This window comes from Tympanuchus pallidicinctus, unplaced genomic scaffold (genome assembly GCF_026119805.1).
Source record: "Tympanuchus pallidicinctus isolate F22 unplaced genomic scaffold, pur_lepc_1.0 scaffold2, whole genome shotgun sequence".
NCBI classification, from domain to species: domain Eukaryota; kingdom Metazoa; phylum Chordata; class Aves; order Galliformes; family Phasianidae; genus Tympanuchus; species Tympanuchus pallidicinctus.
In genome coordinates this window covers 31,960,325-31,977,925 of record NW_026294721.1, presented here as the reverse complement: position 1 = coordinate 31,977,925, position 17,601 = coordinate 31,960,325, and the positions used below count along the sequence as shown (strand labels likewise).

General features: G+C 38.4%; 1 protein-coding gene across 10 annotated transcripts in view; it reads left to right on the top strand.

The window, feature by feature from the left end:
* The window catches only part of PDLIM5 (PDZ and LIM domain 5), a 116,541-nt gene that overhangs the window by 86,283 nt on the left and 12,657 nt on the right, over positions 1-17,601 (top strand). For all 10 annotated transcript variants that reach the window (XM_052682120.1, XM_052682115.1, XM_052682119.1 and 7 more), the window contains 2 exons: positions 1,959-2,134; positions 15,291-15,465. In XM_052682120.1, coding sequence (XP_052538080.1) covers positions 1,959-2,134; positions 15,291-15,465 — 351 coding nt within the window. The remainder of the gene's footprint in view (positions 1-1,958; positions 2,135-15,290; positions 15,466-17,601) is intronic.

Genomic DNA, 17,601 nt, shown 5'->3' with positions numbered 1-17,601 from the left:
TGACTGTGTTTGGAAAGCTGATGTTTGTTTTTGAACAGCCTTATATAGATATGAAATCCAGTGGATGGAGATTACTGACCTTATGAGAGAGTCTTACTCATTAAGTAGCCTCTTCTGTGTAAAAGCAGCTGTATTCAGCAGGATTCTCTTATTTACGTTTTTGGACAAAGGCAATAAAGTAGAAGCTGGACTCAAAAAGTGATTTGACAAGTAGTGATGAGTCTTTTGGATGGAGAAACAAGCTTGTCTTATTTATGCTTCAATAGAAAAAGACCAATGTTGCTTTGAAGTAATCTTGAAGTTGTAATGGGGTTCCAGCCTGAAGCAGGTATATTGAATCATTGAGTGGTTTGTGTTGGAAGGGATCTTTAAGATCATGTAGTTCCAACCTTTCTGCTTTAGACAGGGATGCCTCCCATTAGACCAGGTTGCTCAAAGCCTCATCTGTGCTTCAGGGAGGGGGCATCCACAATTTCACTGGGCAGTCTGTTCCAGTGTCTCACACCCTGATGTCACAACACAGAATTTCTTCCTAATACATAGTCTAAATCTACCCGTTTCCAGTTTAAAACCATTTCTCCTTGTCCTGTCACTGCACGTCCTTATAAAAAGTCCCTCCCCAGCTTTCTTGTAGACTTTCAGATACTGGTAAGCTGCTATAAGATCCCCCTGGAATTTTCATTAGGCTAAAGAGCGCCATCTCTCTCAGTCTGTCCTTGTAGGGGAGGTTCTCCAGCCCTCTGATCATCTTCATTGCCCTTCTCTGTACCCACTCCAGCAGTTTGATATCCTTTTTGTGTTGGGGGCTCCAGAACTGGATGCAGTACTCCAGGTGAAGTCTCATGAAAACAGAGGGGAAGAATCACATCCCTGACCCTGCTGATCACACTTCTCTTGATTCAGTCCAGAATAGAGTTGGCCTTCTGTGCTGCAAGAGCACATTGCCAACATATGTTGAATCTTTCATGAACCAACACCTCAAATATTTCTCAACAGCTCTGCTTTCAACCTATTCTCCACACAAACTGTTTCGGTGCTTGAGATTGTCCTAAACCAGGTGCACTTGACCTTGTTGAACTTAATGAGCTGGTCATTGGCCCACCTCTCAAGCCTGTCCAGGTCCCTCTGGGTGGCATCCCTTCCCTGTAGCACATCAACTGCATCACTCAGCTTGGTGTCATCTGCAAATTTGCTGAGGTTGCGCTTGATCCTACTGTCCATGTTGCCTACAAAGACATTAAAAAGCCCCAGTCCCACCACCAATTCCTGTGGAATTGGAGATTGAGCCACTGGCCACGACTCTCTGAGTGCAACCATCCAGCCAGCTCCTTATCCAGCGAGTGGACCATTGGTTTCATGAGTTATGTGTCAAATGATCTCAACAACTTAGAATGACACTTTTGTGACAGTGAAGTTACAGACAGTTTTTTCTGGAAGCCAGTCTCCTAAACTACTTTGTCAGCAATATTGAGCTGCTGCTTAATGGCGGATAACGTCTTCCTATCCTTTTTCTTTCAGTCTGCAAAGGCATTTTTATTCAGTACCTCTACTTCCTCAGAATCTGTTGTTAAAAAGACTTGTATACTAAGCTTTTGAGAAGTCTAATGTACTCTGTAAATGCCTCAGATGTCTGAATACCTTTTAGCATTTGAATGTAACAGAATGCACTTCGTGCTTCACTGGACTTGTAAGCACTGCATGTAGCAAATCAACTGGAGCATCAGCGACAACTATCTCTATTAGCAAAAGACTTTAATTGCAATAGCTATTACTCACTAAACTGAACATTCAGATATACTTTTCGTTGTGAAACTTGTTAACCCTGTAAATATGGAGACAAAAATCAAGGTTGGTAATTTATGTTTTGGCCTCATAATGTGTCTGAGTGCTTGCATGCTGTACGGTCAAGACACTACTTGACCATACATCCTATTTCTTTCTCCCTCATTTCTGAACAGTGATTCTGTGGAGCCTACCCCACCTGCCACTTCAGTGAGGAATGTGTCTGCCAGCCACGAAAGCCCAGATGCTAAACCTACCCCCACCAACAATGCCACATCTCCTTCAGCACCCAAGCCAACAGGACCCCCAAGCAGTGCCAAGTACTCAGGCTGGCAGCCTCCAAGCCAAGCAGGTAACTTGCAGTGAGGTATTTTCTTGTTTGGTTAAAGACCCTCAGAGAGCTCAGTAAGATATGCATGATCAGAGGTGTAAGAGCAGCAGCCTTCAAAGGGCTGCTCGTGTGTTTTGAGTAGAAGCAATTTTGTTTAGCAAGGGGAAGAACAGCACAGAAGCTCTGGTAAATGAGTATGCTTATGAAAGTAGCCTTTTAGATGTAATTGGTTTCACAAACAGGCAAAATCCAATGTCTCTGACCTTCTGTCAAAATTGTGTATAACAATCACATATGTACAAATACAATTTTAACTTGGTATTCCCCATATGACTGTAAATTCAACAGAACATATTCTTTGTGATTTCAAGGAGTATATCAACAGAGATATGTGTTCCCGAGTGATCTCCTCTGAAGTCAATGTTGAAAAAATAAAAAATAAAAAAGGAAAAAAAGACTAAAACATGAAAGTGGCTATGTATTTGGCATTTGAAGATTTTATTCATGGAGGATGCCAATGTTATCCAATTTATGACATAAGGGTTTATTTACAGCTGGGTTCTTATAATGATCACTAGCATGGCTGTTGCATTTGAGTGAAGTTTTGTGACTAAAATGTTTGGAAAGCGTGCTTTTTTTCTTATGGAAGCTCCTGTCTTATTACTGTATGCATTTCAAGAAATACAATATGTGTAATTCTGTATATATTTTTTCATAATATTATATGCAGTCATTTTAGGTAATCTCTTAATGTAACTTGTTTCTTAAATTGAATCTGTCTTTGATGCTGAACTAAACTTTAGTATTAATTTCAAAGGAACTGGGAAATCTGTATTACTAATTAAATTTAGACTGCAGATTTTCTGGTAATAATGAGATGAATACTATCAATTCTCCTTCTGAAAAGGGATGTAATGCTAAAATTCCTTTTTTCTTTTTTCTTTTTTCCTTAAGTTTTACTCTTAAAGATTTTCCTTCTTTAAAGTATACCCAGCCCAGAAAGGGATCTGCAGAGGTCATAGCATAAAAATAAAGATAAAACGTATGGTGTATAATGGAGCCTTTGGCACATATGGCTTAAAATTACTGTGAACCTGGTGACAAATAGACGTTTTGAACATGCAATACTGCTATGGAGCCTCGAGATGGCAATATGCTGTCATTTCTATACTACCCTGTCAAACATCTTAAAGACAAGGTAAAGAATTACGTCAAATTTGTTTTCTGACTTTGAGTTAGGAAAATCTTTTTAAAGTTACTTTTGGTCACATGTACTTCAGGCAAGCATTGTGGGAATATGATAATCCCTCATTTTTAGAAGTGACTGTTACATGTTTGGTGTAACTCCTTTCTCTGTCCCACAAAGGGATTAATTTCTTTCATTTGCACAAAAAACAAACAAACTAACTAACAACCAGCCACCACAATAGTCAACTTTGAGTTTCAACAGTACCACACCCATTTTCAGTATATTGTTAGGTATTTCACAGCAATTCCTACTATTGTGCTTTATCATTAATGCAAGTATTGTTTGAAATAACTTTTTGAGGTGCTGATGACTGCTGCATGATGGAGAAAGATAAGTAAGGATGAATTAAATTTCACTTTATTCTGTACATCTGTGGAAATCTGGGCCTCTGCTCTGGATGATTTGAAAATCTCTTCTTTCGCCTTAGGAGTATCAAGTAGATCAGTGAGGGTAAAAGCTAGGCATGCAGATTTGGTTGATATATGCTAGAAAAGCTCAAAAAATAATCCAAACAACTTTGTGTGATATTTCAACATATTTTAAATATTTTTTTAATGTAGAAGTTGTGACAGAATTGCAGAGTCCACAGTTAGTTATTAGAACTTGTATCTGACTCTTGATTTTTTCATCACTTTCAGGAATTTGCAGGTTTTACATGTATACATATTGAATCAGAATTTTATTTTAAAAAGTTCAAAGTTTATATAAAACAGCTTTCAAGGCATCTACACTAAGATCTGGCAGTCCAAAATGAAGGTATGAACCTGCCACACTGGGAGATGCAACCAGGTCACTTGAACCCAAGATTTGAGCCAGTTATGATCAGTGCTGTTCCCCACAGCAGCAGGCACAAGGGAAGAGGCTGACCATGCAAGATGTTGGGTAACAAATACCTTTTTGGATAAACAAAGGTAGAGAAATACCGCCCATTCCTTGCATCCCTGTTGAGGATGATGTGCAGTGATAGAAAAGGTGGTTCTGAGAATATGAGAACTTTGTTGTCTTGCATTATGCTTTGTGCTAGAAAACCTGAGAATATCTTGCCTCAAGTTCACGGCCAAAAAAGTGAAGTCATTACCTGCTTCAGAAATACCGAGGGAGCAAGAAATAAAATGTGCAGTAGAGAGAGAGCTTGAAAACCTAATGCTTCCTAAAGCAGACAGCCAGTCTGTACTCTTTCCTATTCATGGAGCTTCTTTCTGAAATGTAAATGTAAAATGGACATTTCGGAAATGTCAAAATGCCCTTTTTTCTTCCTTCTATTTTTAATCCCTTCTTAAGTTATTTGACTTCATTGGTCTGGAGATACCTTCATCTGCCCATGTGTGAGGAAGTGATGCACTTAGCCACTCACTTGGCAAGCTTCTTAAGTTGAAAAAGAAGAAAAAAAGAGAAGAAGAAGAGAAGAGAAGAGAAGAGAAGAGAAGAGAAGAGAAGAGAAGAGAAGAGAAGAGAAGAGAAGAGAAGAGAAGAGAAGAGAAGGAAAGGAAAGGAAAAAGGAAAGGAAAAAGGAAAGGAAAAAGGAAAGGAAAGGAAAAAGGAAAGGAAAGGAAAAAGGAAAGGAAAGGAAAAAGGAAAGGAAAGAGCAACATTTCTTGATTTCACTGAGATTGTGACAGCTGCCTAGGATTCTGAAGCTTGTCTGGAGGTTCTAAAAGTTTCACTGCAAGCTGGGCCCATAGACCTGTCATGAGGTCACCCTTGGCTTTTTCTGTCACATGCTGCCCCAGTCACTCAATAATGCAAAACTAGCAGTTAAAAGAGACCTAAACGTGGCTACAGCAGTGTTACAGCAGAGACTGATGGCAGTCTTTCTCAGACATGTATTTCACAAAAACAAAAATTCCCATGGTTTTGTTGTGCCTAAGCTTGCTTAGTTAGGCTGAAACCAGCAGTCTGAAAAGTAAAACCTTTTAATTAGCTGAGTATTTTGGTAAAATTAGTCAAATGTGGAAGAAAGACTATAACTGTTTCAGGGCGTATTTGGATTTCAGTCACTAATTCTGCTGTTTGTTTGCAGTCTGTGAGCTTGGCATTTCTTTTCAAGTAAAAATGCCAGCGCTTCACAGGCCAAGCAAAATTTGGCCTTGCAGGTTGTGGATCTGACAAAATTTTAAATAAATAGAAACATTTCCCTTTGAGTCTAATTGATTTCATAGTTGTAGTCTAGCGTGGGAAATAGGAATGAAGGCATAGTCTTATGCAAATGTGTATCAGTATGCTATTAATAATAGAAACTCCTTTGGAGTACAGTTTTGTAGTGCTAGCCATACTCACTCTTCTAATGAATATTGTACATAGTAAGTACTAAGTTGCTTCCATAGTTAAGCAGACATGTCACAGGATTTTGTTTGTGTCTGGGAAAGATGTAGTCTGCTGTTTTATGGCATAAATATTACCAGTGATTTTATTTATTAAGGTGTCCAACTACACATATTAGTCATTTAGTCAGAAGGCATCCTTATGCCTTTAGCTGGCATCTCCCTTTCTTGGATAGGCTATCAGAGAATACCCTTAATATTAAGAAAAGTTGTGTGGCTTCTTGTGTTTGGTTTTGGCTTAGATTTGTTTTTTTTTTGTTTTGTTTTGTTTTATGATTATGCTGAGAGGTTTGAAAGTGCAAAAACTGTCTACAATGTGTGGCTCACATAGTGAACTTGGAGATACCCCAGGCATAGGTTTTCTCAGTGCAGGTGTCAACCTTGATCCAAGTGATCTTGCAGTGATAGCATCTATAGAGCTCAGTTATCCTTGATGCTGTAGAATGCTGCTTGCAGGGTATCTGTGAACACTTGTGCTAAACATGGGAGCACCGTATGTTCCCTGATGGCAAGCTTCTGCCCTCCCCTGGGGAGCATTTGGTTTATTCTCCTGGGCAGTAGCATGAAAATTGTTTCAGATGTCTGTGCATCAGTGTGCTCTTCTCAAGTTCTCTTTCTTAAAATCTCTAGTGACCTCCTTAAAGAGCAAGATTTCATTTTTTTTCTGTGAAACAACTTGGAGTGCTATGAGTGGTAGTGAACACTGAGAATGGCAAGAGCCAGTCTAGATCTTGTGATTGGTTCCCAACTTGCTGAAATGAGTGGAGTAATTTTATAAGGTTAAAATGAGATCTGTATTGTTGCCTGTAGAAAGTTTTCCGTGGGATGGTATTATGGATTAAAGGTGTTCTTTTTTTGTTGCTGTTTGTTTGTTTCGAGAGCATCTGGAAAAGATGTTCAGTTAGGCATAATTGTTCTACTATTCTTAGTTTTCAAATTCCAGCAAATCACAATGTTAGTTACCCAGTATGAAAGTAACACAATACAGTGTCCTTTTCTGGAATTAAATCCTAATGTTGCAGAATTCTTTAGTGCTTTGGTAAAGGAAATGGTGGATAGCTACCCCACTCTTTCTTGTATGCTCACAGAAGCTGGATAAACATGGTAAAAGCCTGACTTGACAAATCAAGTCTGATCTTTGGCCTATTGGGTGTACAAGGATCTCAACATCCAGAGGAAGTGTGACATGTACATGATGAAGTGATGATACACACCACAGTTGACAAGAGCACTCTTGCCATTTGTTGCAGTAAGTCAAATTGTGGTCACTACTGTGTGAAGTTTATTGGCTAGGGTTTATAGCAGACCTCAGTTTGTTTTTCTCAAGTTATGATGTTCCTTTTGAGCTCCCACCAGAAAGAGAGAAGCTTTTGACAAGATTATATTCAAGCAACAGCAACAAAATTCCCACCAGTGGCCTAGCACCATCACAGCCCACCCGTAGCCTAGATGCACTGAGTTATTTTACTATTTTGTAGCTAACTTTTGTAACTTATGCTGCACCATTCACCCTCAAGGAACGCCAAAGCATTTGCAGTCTTGACACCATGTGCAAGCACAGGCACTGCTTCTGCCCACCATGCAGGCACTTCTTTGGTGAAACATAACAGCTGCTTCTCAGCACACTGTAACACCCCACAGCATCTTGAAAGGAAGTGAATAGCACCGTGTCAAATTGAAACTGTTGGGACAATTTAAGAAAGCACAATTATCCAATAAATACAGTTACACAAACTGGAGTTTGGCCAGGAGACAGACTGTCTTTCGGAATGGGCAGCAGGATCTTTGATGATCAGAAGTCAGGAGTGTAGGACCACACTTCTTATGCAAGATCACCTTCTTCAAGATGCTGTTGTCAGATATCAAGCTGCTGGCATGGTGCTGACCTGTGTGGGCAGAGCCTTGCTTTGCTGGTGGGCTCCAGCAGAACCATTGCCTGAAGTCAGTGTAACTGGAGGCCACAAAAGTCAGCAAACTTCTTGGAGGGGAGAGTTTGCCATATGCACTGACCTTCCTCCTGAGCATGAGGATGGAGTGGGAAGGGTTTGTGAAAGAAGCATCCAAAGCTTGCAGTGTTAGGTGACCAGCTAGCTGTTTCTGCTAACCTCCTTATTCCCAGGGTTTCTCTTAGCCCAATACCTCTGGGATATGTAACCCTCTTCCAGTAGGGCTGGTCAGACATGTCAGCATATTCTGCAATACCCGCAACTGTCAGTTGCCTAATCCTGAGCCAGCACATGTGTTAAGCACATGCTCCATTCAGCAGGGGGAACACACTTGGAAACTAACTGTAAGCATTGAAAAATTGCTCCCCAGGCAACTTTGTTTGAAAAATTCTGCTATTTCCTTGCAGTTGTTTTCATGTGTTTGATAGACTTGCCTTTACCATCTCTGGAGTTATCCTTAGCGTGCTGTCTTGCAGCATTTTTTTTTTCTGCTTCCCAATCCCTTGATAATATTGGAACGTTGAAAACAGAATAACATACAAACCTGCTCCTAGGTGTGACTTGACATCCTGTCCTGCATGTACCACCAGTTTGGGTCTTTGTGTTTTTCTTTGTGACTTAGTCTGCAAAAGTTTGTTAAGGTAAATGTGTCAGAATTGAGATCGTATCAGCCTTGGGATCAAATGGCGTGGAGCTACAGAGAAGAGAAATGGGGGTACTGAGATTTACTCTGCTGTGGCAAAATGCTTATACTTCCAGTAAAGACTTACTAACGGTCCATAAAGGAGTTGCCTGTAGCACTTTAACTTCATTTTTCTGTGCTTTAATAGTTATTTTCTCTACATGCACGTGCATTACAGGTTGCCCTGACAGGGTGAGTGAAGTCTGTGGCCTATCACCTTTGTGTGGCAAAGAGACAACATTACCTTGTTCATAAAGTCCTGAGCTTTCTTTATTGTTATCCAGTGCCACTTTGTTTCCTTTGCCGAACAGGAGAATAAAGCTAGGACTAATTACTAGGGGGTTAAGGAACTGCATGCCCATTGAGGACAATGGTGTGAATATGGGGGAGAAACCGGAATAATACTTCAACTTAAGGCAAATTCTTATATTGTTGGTGAGCTATAAATGATCCAAAAATAATAGACAGTTCCAGTATTTTTCACTGAAAAAGTCTGTTAAAGTTTGCCCCTCTGCGATGCAGTTGCTGTTCATAGAAAAAGAAAGGCTTGTCCATAAAAGTGATATATTGACAGGTCAAAACACAAAAGCTTCCTGATTCTGGTGTATGGACTGTTTTTCTTATTAATTTTTCATTTAATCTAAATGATTATATTGTCATATGACAGCAAAGCACAGGAATTTATTCTTACAAGTTAAGTAATGTGAACTTGGACTTAGCCAAGCAAAACCCATTGTGAAACCAACGTGATTTATAAATGTCAACCTTAATTTAATGGTAATGTGAAATTGTAACTCCTGCAGACATGGTGAAAACTAGAATATATTTTTAAAACTTGAATGTTGATATTTAAGGAGTGGGTCTTAGTAATGATAGAGATGTGTACTTTGTACTTATTGGAGGCAGAATGGCTTACTACACAATACTGGATCTGCTGAACAGAAACTCACCTTTCTGTAACAAATTGATATTTTGAAGTTTTTCCTGTGGTCCAATATTGCTATTTCATGTGCTATTGCACCAAACTTTTGTATGCATAAAATAATTGTAGGCACAAATCAGACAGATTCATGCTCTTTTCTCCAGTCATTAAAAAGGAGGTGGGAAGACTATTTGTCTCTGATTATTTCACACCCTCTAAGTGAGAACATTCACCAGTCTTTAAGATTAGATACTCATTGCCTTTGATTTCTTAAAAAATTACTAGTCTGGTGTCACAGACAGATTTGTCTGATAGTTTCTCCTTAATTTGCAGCCTGCACCACTGCTGGTGCCAACTCAGAAGAATGTGTAGATCATTTGGAAGTTATCATTAGTAATTGTACAACAAATGAAAAGTCAGTATTTCTTTGTCAGATATGGTCTTATCACTATGCAAGCTTAAACATCAGCTCTATGAAAACAGCAGATAAAGGACCAGACTGTCCTGCTCTGCTCAGGCATAGTCAAGCTATCAAGGTCAAAACAGGAGCTCAGAATGAGAGAAGCAAAATATTATCTGCAGAAGGCCACAAATGGAGTTCTGAGCTGTCACTGGAGAGAAATAAAAATCTATTGTACAGGGGAATGAGGAGGGCTTCATTTTCTTTTCCTTGAGGCACATATTCAGTAACAGCTCTGCCAGTTGTGCCAAATTTGTGATGGTATGTGACGTAGCAAATCACAAGGAGACACACTGAGCAAGCCAAAACCACTATACTCATTTTAATTAAAGATCCTTTACAGCTAATTTAGTCGGAAACTTTGCAGTTGAAAGGCTGGTCGCTAGCACAGGAACTGGCCCCTGGAGTTGCAGAGATTGCTGAAATTGGGCCGCACTCGCACCTGTTGTGATTTTCCACGGAGCACATACCAGCCTTCACCAGTATTTAAAGAAATGATAATGGTTTAATCCTTCCTGTTCTGCCTTTAATCAGCGGTGGGCTTTTAACTTTGTGTATGCTTCCAAGACTGCAGCAAGCAAAGGGAGAACTGCTGAACATGACATTTTCCACCCCCACACCCCCCTTTTTTTTTCTTCTTTCTCCTTCTTGCTAGTCCCGTAGTTTTCTCCATTTAACTTGTACGATTTCACGCAGGCCCGGGAATGGATAGGGTGTTATATATGGTTAATGTAACGAGCTGACAGCAGAGCTTTTCAGACGCGTTGCTTCATCCGGCCATCTGTTTGAGTTGGAGGAAAGAGCTGGAAGATTTCTTACTGTACAGATATATTAAGAGAAGTCAGAAAATTGGACATATGAACCTTTATATTTTCCATTAATAATACAGTAGTTTGATAGCAGTGTATAAATCACCGAGTTAGAACACTTTAAAATGAAGTTCTGGCACTCCCACCAGTTAAAGTAGCACTGTTATTTATAGATATTACATGAAGCCTGATGTTATGTTTAAGTGAGCGTTAAACAGTTCAGGCTGTTGTATTGTTGCTATGCACCAGAGAACCTCTGTCAAAGTGACTTTGGCACTGCTGCGTATCCGCCTTTCTCCCTTTGTCTTAAAAATCTTTTGCTTGTGTTTGTAGTTATCCATGTGTTCAGCAATGGAACAGCCTATTGTTAGTGAAACAAGGGCAAAGTCACACTGGGATTTTTAGAAAGAAAAAGCCAGTTCTCCACCTTGCCTAAAACTTTGTTAAATATTAAACTGGCCATACCAAGGAGTTCAGTAAAAACAAACATTGAGGGTTTGCAGAACTTGAACCTAATAAAGTAGAAAGTTAATAGTCAGGTGCAGAGTGTTTTGTCTTCTAGAAAAAGCAGCTATGACAATGCACAAGTGGAAATCAACGGTGCTTTGAAAGGCTTAACTAAAGAGAGAATGAAGGTGCAGGCCTGCAGAACTCTAAAATTTAACCACAGAGGTCTTTGCTGTGACTTGAAGAGAGTGTGAGCCTCTCTGGCACTCAGGGTAGAATTGATCCTGACTACATATATAATTCCTATGAATTGTCATGTTTTGATTATAATGTATGTATTTTTTATTATATACAGCTCTAATATTTCAGAGCCTGCCTGCAAGTTGCTGCATTCTATCCTACTGCATGCCAGAAAGGGTCAGAAAATCTACAGCGAGATGCTGTGGGGCATACAGCAGTGCTCTCTGTCCCCTCCCTGTAGGTCATCTTTTGAAATCACAAGCCTGTGAGCACTTTGCCAGAGCTTGGGTACCAGCTCTGTGAGAACAGAGCTGCTGGCAGATCCAACAGTATGTATTTCTCCTTGTGTGCTTGGTCTTTTCATCTTTTCATTGTTGAACCTGTCTACTCATTTTTAAAAGAATTTGGAAGCATAACTACCTCCTTTCTGCAGCCTCTTCCCTACAACAAATCTGCAGTCCACAGTATTTCCAAAGAAAGCATCAGTTAACAGCAACCCATCCCCAAGCTTTGATACCAAAGGGAGAGGGTAAAAAGCAAAGTATAAAGTACGAACTGCGGGAGGGCTCATAGTGATGGCCGGAGTTGAGAGGGTGAGAGGCTTAGGCTGAGTGTGAGAATTCGTACCCACCTTGCTATTACTGGTGTGCCACAGTAAAAGCTCTGTTTGCAAAGGAAAAGCCTGTGGAAATTTTTAGGGGCTGATGTTTTTCTTTAAATGATGCCTTTGTGTTTGAAAACTAGAGGATCTGTTTAAGCAACCAAAAGTTAATAAGTAAATAAACACGTTAGGCTTCTTCCACAGTGAAACAGAGCTTAGAACCAAATTCAGTCTGAAAAGTTTCAAAGGGAATAGGGAATAAAACAGAGGAAAAAATCAGAAACTCTAACAGTTGTCTTCCTCCCTGTAATCCATGCAATCTTGCTTGATATAAGAATTGACTAGCTTTTAAACAAGGAGGGCTAGTCAGAAAAAATCAGTGTTCACTCTGAAAGACAAAATATGCCTAATACTTGAAATTCTGTAACACCAGGTTGAAGAAAGCTTAAAAACAAAAAAAACAAATCATATAGATCATAAGCAGGCAACTATTAGTGTTACAGACAAACAATAACAATAAAAACCCACTCACCTCTACCAACAAAAAATGCTCTTTTGTGTTGCAGTGAGAGCGATAAGCCTTTGCTAGAATTACTGGAGTGTTAATGGCATGCTTCTGGCCTACAGAAGGATACAAGTGGTCAATAAAATCTGGCTGCAGGCTGGTGTTCAGATGGTAATCATGAAGATAAGAGTCTGAGGCAAATCAAACAGCGAGAAAGAAGGAAGAATAGATAGTGGAAAAAAAAAGTCTTGTAGAACAACTGTAGGAGTTTTACAATAAGAAAAAACAACAGTGTAGTGTATGTTCTGAAAATAGCTATTAGTGTACATTGCTGGTCTATTTTCTGGTTTGGGCATTGAGCTTGAGTTCATTCACGTCAATTGAGATAGAGTGGGTCCACCTTCCTTCACTAGTCCTCAATGCCCAAATTGCTATTGCTTAGGCCACAGCAATACAATACTAACTTACGTATTTTATAGCATGGTTCATGCTTAAGAGAATTTTTATTTTATCATACGGTCATTGGTAAACCAACATTGTCTCTCAAACTGATGAATAGTCATCTTCTTCTCTAGTATGCTCTAAGTAATTCAGGAATTACAGGTGATTTGTCTAACAACTCTTAGGAGAGTTTATACAGATAAATCCTGATCAGTAGTGATTTTAAAGCTGGGCAGAGCTCCAAGAGGCATCATTCATGAATACAACATTAATAGAAGCAGTAATGAGACCAAAGAAAAGGAAGCGATTGCGGTGTTTATACTTCTTCTTTCTTCAAGCAAGCTGAAGAGTGGTTGCTATTGTTGTTTTTTAACTACGTGATGCAAACAAGAGCAAGATGTTTTGGGATTCAGCAGATAAATGCATGTTAGCAATATACTGGAAGTTACATTGCAATTTGATTTATGAAGAAAACAATGTTAAAACAGGTTTTGTTTTAGTGTGTATTTTTTTTTGTCTTCTTGTGAAATAGGGCCTGAAAATTAGAAGGCAATGTGTGAAAATATGAAAGTGCTATTAATCTTCAAAACCATTCTTCCACCATTCCCATTTTTATATCTTCCTAAGTTTTCAGGTTAGCAGCTATTTATCTAGAATGAACTACAGTAGCAGAGTGACTTGTTCAAAAGCACATGCTTGTGAGGTGCAAATTTCTGAGTACTTTCTACTCAGTGATGCTGAATGTCTTTATACTCAAGATGTTATTCGTTAATTATATATTATACATAGATAGTAGTCTTAATATTAAAAACAACAACAGAAACTAACAGCTGGGAATATGGAATGCTTTTTGCTATTTCAAATACTGAAAGGCATTAATATATATATATATATCTTAAAATGACCTGATTTGAGAAAATTTGGTGAATCAGCCAGTTAGACAAAATAAGTGTGTGACTGTTATATTGCTTCTTCATATAGAGGAAAAAATAAGAAAAAGTAGGATATGTGGATTAATACCAGGCATAATTACAGTACAAAAGCGTTGGTGTTAAAAAAATCTCTGTTACCTTAGTGCACCGATGTGCAGGAGGATAACCTTTTTTTCCTTTTAATTAGCATTCAATGAATTTATTTTATTAAATTGTGTAGTGTGCAGTAAGAAAATTCAACAGACAGTGCAACCTCTTAGTATTCATTCTGGCTTAAGTTTATCTGTGAACTAGTATGCTGCACTGATCTGAGCAGGGAAAGGCATTTGCATCTTTTTGAGAGGGTAAAGGTAGTGTGAAACAATTTTTCATCTTATCCCTGGAAGATGACTTAAAAGGTAAGGGTGAAAGCACAAAGGTTAGCACAAAGATTAATGGGTCCACAAACTCATTATTTTCCATATTGGTATTGGTGAAGCAGATATCCGCACTGTATATTACAACGTTGCATCTTTGCAACAGAAGCATTGTCCCATGCTGTCAGACATGTCTGTAGTTGCTTGGTTGTTACTTTCTGACCAGTCACATCTTAATATCTCTTTTTGATTTACATGGCTTAATATGGTTGTAATAAAGCCAGGACACAGAATAAACAATCATGGTTTTGCTTGCCTCTGATTACGAAAAAGACACTATGGAAACGTGGGGTTGTTTAGTTTCTTTTGTTGGTGGTGGTGGTTTTTTTTGACTTTGAAAAAGAATTCTCCACTGACGGGAGTAGCAACTCCCATAACCATCTACTGCTGTGATCTGTGTGTTACCAAGCTAGACGTATCTGTAGAGGAGAAAGAAAAGCAGAGAAGTGTTTCTTTCTTCATCACCCTTGGCAACAGGTGTCTATGCATTTCATTTTTGTAAATGCATTTTTCAAACTCCATAAAAGCTTATGCCTATGACCTTGAAAAACAGAATGCAAATGCAAGTCTGTGGATGTATACACTTCTGGAAATATGTGGATTTTATGTCAGAGACAAAACTTTCCTAAAGGGATGTGGACACTGTTGTAATGCTTCAGATTGTCAGTTTTTAGTGAGCTAGCCTAGTGTTTAAATTTGATTTAGAAATATGTTTTCCTTACACAAAACTGTATTTTAAGTTTCTATATGTGCTATGTTGAATGTATATTCTTATTTATTCTGTTGGTAATGATGGATGATCTTTTCTACTTAATGTAAAATGTTTTGAGTAGCTATATCGTATTTTCTTGTTTTTGTTCATACACTGATATTCTTGGCTTTGGGTTTTGTATCTGATATTCTTGGCTTTGGGTTTTGTATCTGAAGCAAAATAATGCCTTCACAGGCTGTACATTCTTTCACATGTTGAAATTTGTCCACTGCTTTTACAAGCTAGCTAAAACTGTTCTGTGTTATTTCATAGGTGTTCTGTAAGTACAGTCTTACTGGTGGAGGAGGAAGGAAAAATGCCAGTTTTATAATTTGTTGCTTTAAGTAGGCAGGCATACACCAAGCTGGACAAAATCTACCTGTTGCTTGTATTTCAGAATCATTTACTGGGTACTGAAAGACAGTTTCTAAATACTTTCGGCACTCTTTTTGCAGCTCCTGCCAGTGGATGGACATCAAACAGTATTAAAACATTTGGAACAACTGCTCCAAGTCAGAAGTTTGAAACAGCTTCTCAGCTAACAGAGCAGGACACATTGGTTCAGAGGGCAGAGCATATTCCTGCAGGAAAGCGTACTCCAATGTGTGCACAGTGCAATCAAGTCATTAGGTTCGTATCTACTCATCTGCTCTCTGATATCAAAACTTTGCTTTGCTTTCATTGATTTTGATTCCTCAGTCACAAGAGTTGTATGGTTCCACTTCATTAACGGAGAACACCAGTTTTGTAAGTGGTTTATCTAGAAAACCTAAGAATGAGAGAAAATTATGGAGGGAGAATATTGCAAATGTTGGAAAAAGTTGCGTCACATCCTTGCCATGCATTTTACAGAGATTTAGGAAGCTGGGTGGAGTAGGGCAAAAATAAATGCAAAAGAAGAGTAAGGTAGTTAGTTCTCACTTTCACATTGTTGCCAGTAAAACTGGAAAATGAACAAGCTGGAAACAAATGAGAGTACAGGGAAACCAAATGCAAACTAACATCAGAAAAGCCAATTTATTAACCAGAATTTCTAAATGAGAGGAGGAAAGATAGCAGGCTCCAGCTATACAAGATAAGTAAGGAATACAGTTTTAACAATTGCTAGGATTGGTTTAGTTGTAACTTGCTAATACATTTCAAGTTTCAAGGGTCTTTGTGGGCTCTCTGGCATTTGGGTAGTTAGTGTCCTTGACTTGTATAATATCAATGGAAAGGATTAATCAACAGAATACACAAAAATGAGTTTGCTAATTGACATAAATAAATTTTGTTCAATCTCCTAGATATTCTATGTTTAGTCAGAATTTCATATGGAGGAAGAAATGACTCTTGGACTGCACTGTTCTGTCAATGAGTTTTGAAAATTAGATGTGATTATCTTAGCACTTTTCATGTCAGTGTGCAAATCCTCCTTGATTTTCATCTGACTGGGATTTTGGAGGGATTGTTAGATGATTATTAATATATTAGATGAAATATATTCTTTTAAGATATCATCTTTGTTGTTCTGTTATCTGTGCTGTTGAACTGCAAGAGCAAAGTAATGTACTGTAGTATTTATTTTTTTTCCACCTGTGTTCATGTTTTCAGTGAACAACATAGGAGAGCATGCACTATATTTCACCATGGTTAAAGGAAGAAACTTGTTTGATTAGAAAAATGATACATATCTATAAGATGTGTAGATTTCACTCAGCATAATAGAAAATCAAGCTTTCTATGATGGACTTTTAAGGTTTCTTGAACCCTTGCTTGAACTCTGCATCGAAAATTCATCTGACTGATCACTTCTTTCTAGGGTTGAATCAAGTCCAACTTGCAGGCTTCCATTAGATATGTGTTCCGATATTTCACTACTAGCTCCATTAACAAAAGTTAATTTAGGGGATTATTTGCTAACTCTCCTGTGGAGTTCTGGAGAAGATTTTCCTATTTTAATTCTATATGACAAGGGAATAAAAATATGTTATCTAAACGTCTTTGAAGCAACAGAAAAGAAAAAAAAAAAGACACATGAATTTTGAATACAAATGTACATGATCCTGATCTTATGCTTCACTGCAAAATGAAAGATTAGTATCAAAAAGGCCTTTGCACTTTTTGGAAGAGATTCATCTGATAATTACCATATCCATTTTTAGCAGTCTGACTTCTTTGTTCTCTGAGCGATGGAGAGCTTTGAATTCATCTAGTAAGTACTATGTGAGAAAACGTATACTTTCATTTTTGTCATTAACATTTCCATTTAAAAGTAATACGAACACAGCACTTATACAATATGCTGCATCTTTCAAGCAGAAACTTCAGAGCCTTTTACAGAACCTGTAGTTTAGCAGGGTTTGCTTTTGCTCTGTACTGTAGGCTCTCACGGCACAGTCCACCTATCACTCCTGAGTGCTCTTCTCAGTACTTAAAACACAAGCTGCTGTTCTCTCCTTTAATCACCACTGAAAAGGAAATGAGCTTCAGCCCTGCGAGTATGGGAGTGTAGTTGTCTAGAAGCAACCTTTGTTCTTTAGTGATCACATATGGAGAAAGGAATGAGCCCTACTTGACAGTACTTAAACCATTGTCACCTACTGAAAGTGACACCTCTTTATGAATAGTAACTGATACTCATGTCTTTCCCTAAATTGTTGTCATTGTTAAAATCTTAATACTTCTTCATATGTTAAATGCCATCTCAATTATTAAAAGCAAGCATTGTTTCATTTGTGGATGAGTTTTCATGTTAATCAATGTCAATTATACCAAATGTTCACA